Consider the following 10,428-nt stretch of genomic DNA (forward strand, 5'->3'; position numbering starts at 1 on the left):
TTGAGTCGACACATGGCAACTGCAGACGACATACAGCATTACACAGCAACTACAGCAATTGTACAACCCAAAGGACTGCCTGTTCTCACCCCAGATGCCCTTGAGGGTTTTCAGGCTGCCCCATACTTCTGCATCAGCTGCCAAGTGCACCCACGTCCTTGAGCAAAAGCAGCCCCATGGACGGCTTTGCCTTTGCCTGAGGCAGGCATAAGTCAGACCGTTTTCACCAGTATGGCTTTTTTTTTTTTTTTTTTTAATATGCGCTGCAAGGACTTTATCCCTTTCTCCGCGTGTAGGAGTTTTCATTGGGCAGAGCTAGCTCGACTGGCAGACTAACCAGGTGGCTGTTGCTACATGTGCATCCTACCTGGGCAGCCTGCTCTAAGGAACCTGCTTTGGCAGGGGGGTTGGACCCGATGATATTTCGAGGTCCTTTCGGGACCTCGGTGCACACCGAAGCGCAAGCATGTGTGTCGGTAGCCTAGTAACGGGCTGACTGGAAGGGTATTTTTTTTTTTCCTTCCGTGTAACAAACGGCACTCCTGGCAGGGGAGCAATTTAAGCAGCCGCAGCTCCAAGCACCGGCGCGGTTCAGAGGGCAGGGTGCGGGTCCGATGTCCCGTAGAGCCCCAGAGCGCCCGAAGGAAGGACACGGAGGTGCCGTGGGGGAGCCGGGGGAAAGCAGAGGGGGCCCGCGCGGGTCGCTTGGCGAGGAGGCGGCCGCGGCGCCCCCCGCGAGCCTTGGCCCTGGCGCACGGCCCCCGGCGGCGCGGCCTCGGCCCGGGCGGGCGGCTGCAGGGCGGGGCCGGGCCGCGGGGCGGGGCCGGCGGAGCTGCCCCTCCTCCGCGCCGGAAGGAAGAGGCGCCGGGGCGGCGGGAGCGTTGCCGGGGCAGCGCCGGCGGCCCAGCAGCGCCATGACGTCGCTCCGCGCCTTCACCTGCGACGACCTGTTCCGCTTCAACAACATGTCAGGGACACCCCCTCCCCCCCGGCCCCGGCCCCGGCCCCGCAGCCTGGCCGGGCCCGCGCTGAGCGCCGCGCTCTCTCTCTCTCTCTCTCTCCCCCACCCCCCCTCGCTCTCCCCGCAGCAACCTGGACCCGCTGACGGAGACCGTATCCTTCCGCTGCCGCCGGCCGCCTGGCGGGAGGCCTCGGGGGGCGCCGCGCTGCTGTGGCCGTGCTCCTTAACTGGCGGCCGCAGTACGGGATCCCCTTCTACCTGCAGTACCTGGCGCACTGGCCCGAGTACTTCATCGTGGCGGAGGCGCCCGGCGGGGAGCTGATGGGTTACAGTGAGTGCCCCGGCCCCGGCCCCGGCCCCGCCGCTCCGGGGCCGCAGCGCCCGGCGGGGGCTCCGGCTGCTCTCGGGCCGCGGGGCGGGCGCGCTGCGAGCGGCGCTGAGCTCCGGGCGCGGGCTCGGGCTTCCCTTCGCCCGCCGAGAGCCAGCCCTGGGCCGGGGAGCCGAGCCTTGCCTTGCCTTGTCTTGCCTTGCCGCGGTGGCGTTCGCCAGCAGTATCCGCTACTCGGGCTGTCTGCCGGTTCGCCCTCCTCGTTATCGCTGCCCCGGCATCCCGGGAGGCCTTTGCAGAGACTGGGGAAATGGCCCGTTCTATGTGTTGAAGCCTGAAGCGTTGGTGCTGTGAGTGACGGGTGTTTCTGAAGTACTGCGTGCGACAGGAGGTTTGGAGGGTTGTTCGCAATCTAACGCTTGTGTGGTGCTATGTAGAAACAAGCTCCAAAGACACCCCCGCTCCCCACCCGACTCTTCCCCCTCCCCCCAAAATAACAAACAAACAGAAAAACCCACCTCTTTTGGCTACATGTAACGTGTTTGCAGGGTCTAAGCTGTCTTTTGCCAGATTAGCAAAGCTGCCCAAGTTCTACCCCCTCAAAGCGACCAGGAATTTCCTTTAGTTGCTCGGGTGATGAACTAGTTTTTTGGCTTGTAGCCCTCTGTTCTTCCATTATTCCAGTCAGACCCCGAATTCTGCTCGTTTAGACTCGTGAGAATTGCTTAAGGCTTTTATTTAGAAGGCACTCTTCAAAAAACAAGTTTTGAAAAATGACTTAACTTTTTTAATGCTAGTCGAGAGAATAGTGTAAAACGAGCAAAATGATGTCTGATGCAACGAAGCAGAACTGTACCATCTGCATTGTCTGCGGTAGGTGAAGTTGGGTGTCAGAATAGGTTCTGTTAGCGTGCAGTTGGTGAAATCAGGAACTAGCATCTGGGGGTCTTTCCAGTAGAGCTTGGAATCCAGATGGAAATGTGACCTTCAGGGGCCTTGCCTGCCTTTCTCTGAAGCTCTGGTATTTGACCTGTAACCGTACAGAGTTGCTAAGTCATAGAGCGATAATACAGACATGCCTTGTTCAGCTTTTCGCCACAGTTGTTGCAGCATGTGTTCATATACTCCTCTGTAACGATGTACACCTGGGGTGCGTTGTCCCAGAGGTGCTGCTGTGCTGATACTCTGTCTGTCTGCAGTAATGGGTAAAGCAGAAGGCTCTGTGGCCAGGGAAGAATGGCACGGACATGTTACTGCTCTCTCGGTTGCACCAGAATTTCGACGGCTGGGTTTGGCTGCCAAGTTGATGGAACTATTGGAAGAAATCTCAGAAAAGTGAGTATTACCCTTCTCTTTAAGCTGATCTTGTAAAGTATTCTTTCTGTAGACTTTTGTCCCTGGTTTAGGTATTTGTTTTACATGAAACATACCCAGACTCCCGGACTTCTCTATTAAATAGCGCCCCCAACTGACTGAAATTCCCTGTAGTTAGAGAACAAGAGCTAAAAACTTTGCTCGGCATTTTAAAATGTCTTGATTTCTATGAAAGCTCACTTGCCATGATGAATGGGAAGTAGTCTAAATTTCAGCAAAGACACAGTATAAACTATCCTTTTCTTGATATTTTGTGAAGTTCTTTTCCTACCAACAGTGTCTTCCACAGTGCCCCCAACATACTTGTTTAGCGGCTGTGGGCTTTGTGCAGGTTCCCTTGGATGCAATATTACGCAAATGTAGTGCTGCAGACAGTAACTTAGCCAGCATGAGATGGAAAATAAGCTTACTCGTACCTGCAGAAAATAAACACATTAGGGAAATGTCCCTAGCTCATGCCAGTAGAGCAACCCTGTTGTGGTTGGTTGAATCCCCAAATTGCTTGATTCTTTGAAGAACTTGCATACTGAGGGCTGTCTCCTGTTAGGCAACTGAATTGTGAGACTGATTTTTCTTCCCCTGTTCATTTTGAAGGGGGCAGTCAGTCCCTAAGCTAGTGCAATGTAAATGCATCTAAAATACTGATTATAATTAAAATATTTATATATATATATATATACATACATATATATACACACACACACACATATATATTTATATTCATATAATATTTTATATATATATATAATATATATAATTATTCATATATATATATATGAAAATGAGGCTTCTGTGGGTATTTGGCTGGCCCTGTTCTTTTTGTTAATAATTCTGAGTGTACTGGATGGTGTAGAAGATTGTTCATGTGACCAAAAAAAATAACTTCTGCCAATACTGGGCTTGTCCTGTGCTAAAAGGAATGCATCTGTTATTACAGCGTGAAACATACCTGATTAGTGTATTGCCTCATCAGACCTGTTCTTGGTTACATGTTGTGGGTTTTTAATTGGAAATATATTCACCTGCTCGTTCTGTGTTTTGTTTATTTTTTAAAAGAAAGGGCGGATTTTTCGTTGATCTCTTTGTGAGAGTATCAAATCAGGTTGCGGTAAACATGTATAAGCAACTGGGCTACAGTGTGTACCGGACAGTGTTAGAGTACTATTCTGCTAGCAATGGAGAGCCTGACGAGGATGCTTATGGTAAGTACTTGTTCTACCCCCACGTTGAATGGAAAGATCCTCTTGTGTGTCCTAGGGTTGTCCCTGTGTTTTGTGTATAGGGAAAAAGTTAAGGTGGTTGTTGTTTAATGGGATTTTACTTCTTCCTTTAGATAGCTTTTCCTGCTGAGGATTAATATCTGTTAAAAAAAATCAACCTTGTGGTTTGCACGTTGCATTGTATCCACGGTAAAATAAAATACCAGATGAGTAAGCTATCCAGTACAAAGACATGTTATTCTGTGAGTAAGGATAAATAACATTCGGTTACTTGTCTAATGGAAAGAATGCTCCTGGCAGGTGCCTGGACTTCTTCCTGATGCCACTGGGAAGAGGAATGGCTGTGCTTTCCTTCTTCCTTTCTCTTCCCTCCTTTTCTGTGACAGTCCTTCCCCCCCCCTCCCCCCCCCGCTTTTGTTTTGTTGTCCCTTGATTATATGGACTTGAGGAATTGTTTTTCTCAGCCAATTAAAATCTTACAGAGGCTAATGGTCCACAGTGACAGAGAATTGGGTGGCCTTTCCAATTTAAAGGATAAAGGACATGGTAATTTCAAGTACTGTGTTAACAAAATAGGAGTACTAGGTGCTTGTTATTGCAAGGTATTTTTTCCTGTAAGCGTCCTCCACGAAAGCTTCTTTGGGCTTGCTGTGTATTTTTTCTGTTCATCCATTCATCTTTTCAGATTAAAGTAACATACAAAATACAAAGGCTGTGGACAGACAACTACAGTTGTTGCAGATCTTTTTCCTCTTGCTACAGATATGAGAAAAGCTCTTTCCAGAGATACGGAGAAGAAATCTATTATACCTCTTCCTCATCCTGTGAGACCGGAAGACATTGAGTAACTGTAAATTGTGATTCTCAGGCATCATGCTCAGAATTTTGGATTGCTTTTCTGTCTACCTTACAGATGAGAAAACATAGCCACAATGTTTTTTTTTTCTCATGAAATACCAAAAGCAATATTGAGAAGTTTACTTACACCGTCTTTATTGGTAATAGCTGCAGACTTGTGAACTTCCCCTAGTGAATTTTCTTTTTAAATATTGGTAATGCAGAGACTATTAAATGGAATCACCTGGTGACATGGTGCACGGTGTGTGTTTTTTTATTTTTCTCAAATCAAAAATAACTGGCCAGTAATAGTAAAACTCCTAAAAAAGCTATTATTCATGACCAGTGAAAATATTATTGTACAATACACAGGAAGAGGGACAAGGGGAGGTAGTGTATTAATACTTTCATAGAAAAAACACCTGTTACAGACAATTTGGACATTTTTCTCAAGTTCTGTGGCACAAGGAGGGGCTGAACTCAATTTGGTCCACGCTCAATGGGGAAAATCCAGGCAAATAAAGAACTCAAGGATTCCCATCTACGGAGGACCTGATTCAAGACCAGTTCTTGGTACCATACATAAACTTGGAATGCTGCATCCACTGAAATAAGGCACAGTAAGGGTTTCTTGCGTTCTGAGCCAATACTGCAGATATTTAACCTAAGGGTGGAACGCCACCTGCTGGTGAGAAGTAAATACTGCAGGGGGCCGAACGCCACGCATAAGCGGTGGCGCCCGCGGGCGCCCACTGCCGCCACCTGCTGTTCGGAAAGGGGTACTGCGGGCGGCCGGTCGCCGCGAACGCGATCTCTGCCGCCACCTGCTGGTGGAAAACGAGTACTGCAGGCAGCCGGGGGGCGCGTATACGCAGTATTCCCCGCGGGCGCCCTCTGCCGCCACCTTCTGGTATTAAGAGAGTACTGCAGGCGGCCGGCGGCCGCGCATGCGCGGTGGCGCGCTCGGGCGGCCTCTGCCGCCCCCTGCTGGTGGAAAACGTGTACTGCAGGCGGCCGGGGGCCGCGCATGCGCGTTGCTTATTACGTCTTTTTTTTTTTTTGATGTGTAATTTCCTACGCTCCTAGATTTTTCTTCATATGTAAATGAAAGGTTCGTGCTAATGCCCGTTGAAAATATTTCATTTACTTTCTTGGTTGTATTGTCTTTTCTTTGTTTAAAACTGAGGTAAAAATACGGTAAATTTTGCTTCTAGAAACACCGCAGTTCTTTTGTCTGCACTCCGCATGCTGTAAACTAGGGGTAGGGAAAAATAAATAAATAAATAAATAAATAAAAGAACATAGCTGCTGCTGTTCCTGCTCTCTTTCTTGTGGTTTGCCCCCTCCTCTTTCCCAGATGATTGGGTTTGGGTGCTGGGCAGGGCCAAATGTTATACGAGCCCTAGGCATTCTATCAGAGAGCTCCTTCTGCGTGGGCTGCTCTTTGGGGTCGGTGCTTTGTTTATTCTTCTGTTAGCTACATGCAGGGTTCTTTTCGTGGGTCAGAGTCTTGTACGATATTTTAGAGGAAACCAATCTAGTAGTACGTGCATTTATTGCAAGAAGCTCTTTGGAGGTGGTTAATTGTTATAGCACTTTTATGGCTAGGATGTCAATGTTATTTTGTGTGTTTGCTTTGTTGTTCTATGTCCCTCGTAATTTTTGCAGGGTTACAGGGCAGATGCCACCAGGTCTACCCCTTTTGTTGTTTTTGTTTTGTTTGATTTATTTTTCTTATTTTCTTTTTCGGAAGGGGGTTTGGGATTTGAGCGTCCTATTTTTTTGGGTTTGGGATTTGATCGACTTAATTTTGTGGGTTTGGGAATTGAGCGTCTTAATTTATTGGGTTAGGGGTTTTAGGCATAGGTCTTCAGGGGTTTAGTGTGGTGGATAGTTTGGGTTAGGTCTGTAGGGGTTTCGAGGATTTTTAGGGTTAGGGCTTGCGGCTTTTTTGTGTAAGGGCGGTAAGGGCTAGGGTTCCAGGGAGTGCTGTTAAATGGAGTTCTCGACAACTCGGCCTCTGATTGGCCGTGCCGGCTGTGCAGGGAATGCTGGTAGGTGTAGTTTTCCGTCACAAGGCTTCCGGTAGGCCGCGTTGATTGCCCAGAGCATGCCGGGAAATGTAGTTCTGGGACTCCGGACTTCCGGGAGGCCATGTTGGGTGCCCGGAGCATTCAGGGAAATGTAGTTCTGGGACTCCGAACTTCCGGGAGGCCATGTTGGGTGCCCGGAGCATACGGGGAAATGTAGTTCTGGGACTCCGAACTTCCGGGAGGCCATGTTGAGCGCCCAGAGCATACCGGGAAATGCAGTTCTTGGGGACTAGGGTTGGGGTTAGGGACTAGGGCTGGGGCTAGGGTTAGAGCTTAGGGTGAGGGTTGGGGTTAGGGTTAGGGCTAGTGAATGCTGGTTCTCTGTGTTTGCAGATGACGGTGAGTGTGTTTAAACTAATTCCAGTTGAAGAAGTTTCAGTTACTTGCTTGGTGACGTTATCCGTTCAACATTAAAAGCTGCAGCAAAAGCAAAAGGGGAGTTTTGCTTCTAGGAACAACGCAGGTCTCGTCTGCTCTCGGAATGTTTTTGAGATAAACCAGATTTTAAAAAACAAAGGAAAAAAAAACACAGCTGCTTCTTTTGCTCTCTTCCTACTTTCTCGTGCTTTGCCCTGATTAAGGAGGTATTGGGGAGGCATTGGGGAGGCAAGGACAATCCCCAGACATGGACTGTATATCTCGAAACAAGACACTGGAACTCATGATAAGGAAGCGGCAGACGGACAGAGAAACAAACGTAAGGACTATAAATCTCAAAACTGGACATTGGAATTCATTATAAAGATACAACAAACGGAAGAATTGGCAACAACCAGCTCTCGCAATTAAGAAACGTGCCAATTCAGCAGATTCCTGACCAAAGGTGAAAAGTACACTGTGAGGAAGACTCGGGGTCTTCCTCCCAAAGACCCCTGCCCACGTCCCAAAGACCCCTGCCCACAATTCTTGGAAGGCTCTACGCAGGCGCAAGGTGCCAAAAGGTTAATTAGCATGAGAAGCGAGGGAAGGCGGGGATAGGTAATGCATATGTATAGTGCTTGTAGAATATTGATAGATTGATTGTATAAATTCAAGACTGCTTTCCGCTTTGGGTATGCACGATAGGTGGAGAGATCCCCAGTGCATCCAGCGCTGCAATAAAGAATATACCACTTAAAGGAATTTCGGCTTCGATCTTTGAATCAATAGGGCCCTAGGGTTGGGTTTCAGGGTAAGCGTTCTCAGGGTTTATGTTTAGGATTTTAAGGTTTTTAGTTTTAGGGTTGGAGTTTTAACGGTTAGGATTTTAGGGATTTGAGGGTTAGGGGTTTAAGGGTTTCAGGGTTAGCGTGTCAGGGTTTTAGAGTTTTTTGGGTTGTAGTGTTGATAGTTTTTTTAGGGTTAGGTTCTTAGGGTTTTATTTTTGGTCAGTTATTTACGGTTAGGGTTTTAAGATCTTATTTTTTTTTTTTTCAGGTTAGGTTCTCCTGGGTTAGGGTTTTGAGCGTCTTAATATTTTGGGTTGGGTTTGGGATTTGAGCGTCTTAATTTTGTGGGCTTGGGCGCTGTGAGCGTCTTAACTGTTTGGGTTAGGGCTTTTAGGCATAGGTCTTCAGGGGTTTAGTTTGGGTTAGGTCTGTAGGGGTTTCGAGGATTTTTAGGGTTAGGGCTTGCGGCTTCTTTGTGTAAGGGCGGTAAGGGCTAGGGTTCCAGGGAGTGCTGTTAAATGGAGTTCTCGACAACTCGGCCTCTGATTGGCCGTGCCGGCTGTGCAGGGAATGCTGGTAGGTGTAGTTTTCCGTCACAAGGCTTCCGGTAGGCCGCGTTGATTGCCCAGAGCATGCCGGGAAATGTAGTTCTGGGACTCCGGACTTCCGGGAGGCCATGTTGAGCGCCCAGAGCATACCGGGAAATGCAGTTCTTGGGGACTAGGGCTGGGGCTAGGGTTAGAGTTTAGGGTGAGGGTTGGGGTTAGGGTTAGGGCTAGTGAATGCTGGTTCTCTGTGTTTGCAGATGACGGTGAGCGTGTTTAAACTAATTCCAGTTGAAGAAGTTTCAGTTACTTGCTTGGTGACATTATCAGTTCAACATTAAAAGCTGCAGCAAAAGCAAAAGGGGAGTTTTGCTTCTAGAAACACCCCAGTTCTCCTGTCTGCACTCTGCATGCTGTTGAGCTAAGCCTTATAAATAAGTAAATAAACCAGAGCTGCTGCTGCTCCTCTTTTTGCTTTTTTTGTGCTTTCCCCGCATGCGACCTCTGCCGCCCCCTGCTGGTGGAAAACGTGTACTGCAGGCGGCCGGGGGCCGCGCATGCGCGTTGCTTATTACGTCTTTTTTTTTTTTTTGATGTGTAATTTCCTACGCTCCTAGATTTTTCTTCATATGTAAATGAAAGGTTCGTGCTAATTCCCGTTGAAAATATTTCATTTACTTTCTTGGTTGTATTGTCCTTTCTATGTTCAAAGCTGAGTCAAAAATACGGTAAATTTTGCTTCTAGAAACACCGCAGTTCTTTTGTCTGCACTCCGCATGCTGTAAACTAGGGATAGGTGACAAATAAATAAAAAAATAAATAAAAGAACACAGCTGCTGCTCCTGCTCTCTTTCTTGTTTTTTGCCCCCTCCTCTTTCCCAGGTGATTGGGTTTGGGTGCTGGGCGGGGCCAAATGTTATACGAGCCCTAGGCATTCTATCAGAGAGCTCCTTCTGCGTGGGCTGCTCTTTGGGGTCGGTGCTTTGTTTATTCTTCTGTTAGCTACATGCAGGGTTCTTTTCGTGGGTCAGAGTCTTGTACGATATTTTAGAGGAAACCAATCTAGTAGTACGTGCATTTATTGCAAGAAGCTCTTTGGAGGTGATTAATTGTTATAGCACTTTTATGGCTAGGATGTCAATGTTATTTTGTGTGTTTGCTTTGTTGTTCTATGTCCCTCATGATTTTTGCAGGGTTATAGGGCAGATGCCACCAGGTCTACCCCTTTTGTTGTTTTTGTTTTGTTTGATTTATTTTTCTTATTTTCTTTTTCGGAAGGGGGTTTGGGATTTGAGCGTCCTATTTTTTTGGGTTTGGGATTTGAGCATCTTAATTTTGTGGGTGTGGGATTTGAGCGTCTTAAGTGTTTGGGTTAGGGCTTTTAGGCATAGGTCTTCAGGGGTTTAGTGTGGTGGATAGTTTGGGTTAGGTCTGTAGGGGTTTCGAGGATTTTTAGGGTTAGGGCTTGCGGCTTCTTTGTGTAAGGGCGGTAAGGGCTAGGGTTCCAGGGAGTGCTGTTAAATGGAGTTCTCGACAACTCGGCCTCTGATTGGCCGTGCCGGCTGTGCAGGGAATGCTGGTAGGTGTAGTTTTCCGTCACAAGGCTTCCGGTAGGCCGCGTTGATTGCCCAGAGCATGCCGGGAAATGTAGTTCTGGGACTCCGGACTTCCGGGAGGCCATGTTGAGCGCCCAGAGCATGCCGGGAAATGTAGTTCTGGGACTCCGGACTTCCGGGAGGCCATGTTGAGCGCCCAGAGCATGCCGGGAAATGTAGTTCTGGGACTCCGAACTTCCGGGAGGCCATGTTGGGCGCCCAGAGCATACCGGGAAATGCAGTTCTCGGGGACTAGGGCTGTGGCTGGGGCTAGGGTTAGAGTTTAGGGTGAGGGTTGGGGTTAGGGTTAGGGGTTAGGGCTAGTGA

General features: G+C 48.3%; 1 protein-coding gene across 2 annotated transcripts; it reads left to right on the forward strand.

Moving 5' to 3' along the window:
- Positions 1–826: 826 nt before the first annotated feature.
- Positions 827–4,971, forward strand: LOC119717970 (N-alpha-acetyltransferase 20). Of its 2 annotated transcripts, none has more exons than XM_038184683.2 (6): positions 827–967; positions 1,089–1,113; positions 1,202–1,292; positions 2,489–2,624; positions 3,720–3,865; positions 4,569–4,759. In XM_038184683.2, the coding sequence occupies exons 1-6, from the start codon at positions 915–917 to the stop codon at positions 4,571–4,573; spliced, it is 456 nt and encodes a 151-aa protein (XP_038040611.1). In that variant the 5' UTR covers positions 827–914; the 3' UTR covers positions 4,574–4,759. The 2 variants fall into 2 exon arrangements, with proteins under 2 accessions (XP_038040611.1, XP_038040609.1); XM_038184681.2 differs by having other exon boundaries at positions 831–967; positions 4,646–4,971.
- Positions 4,972–10,428: the final 5,457 nt, after the last annotated feature.

Source organism: Anas platyrhynchos, chromosome 10 (assembly GCF_047663525.1).
Source record: "Anas platyrhynchos isolate ZD024472 breed Pekin duck chromosome 10, IASCAAS_PekinDuck_T2T, whole genome shotgun sequence".
Taxonomy (NCBI): Eukaryota; Metazoa; Chordata; class Aves; order Anseriformes; family Anatidae; genus Anas; species Anas platyrhynchos.

Excerpts from the sequence above, each read along its gene's own strand:
- LOC119717970 (XM_038184681.2), top strand. The coding sequence starts at position 915 with ATGACGTCGCTCCGCGCCTTCACCTGCGACGACCTGTTCCGCTTCAAC. Across the intron at positions 1,114-1,201 it reads TGGACCCGCTGACGGAGACC|TACGGGATCCCCTTCTACCT; the intron begins GTATCCTTCCGC and ends TGGCGGCCGCAG. Across the intron at positions 3,866-4,645 it reads GCCTGACGAGGATGCTTATG|ATATGAGAAAAGCTCTTTCC; the intron begins GTAAGTACTTGT and ends CTCTTGCTACAG.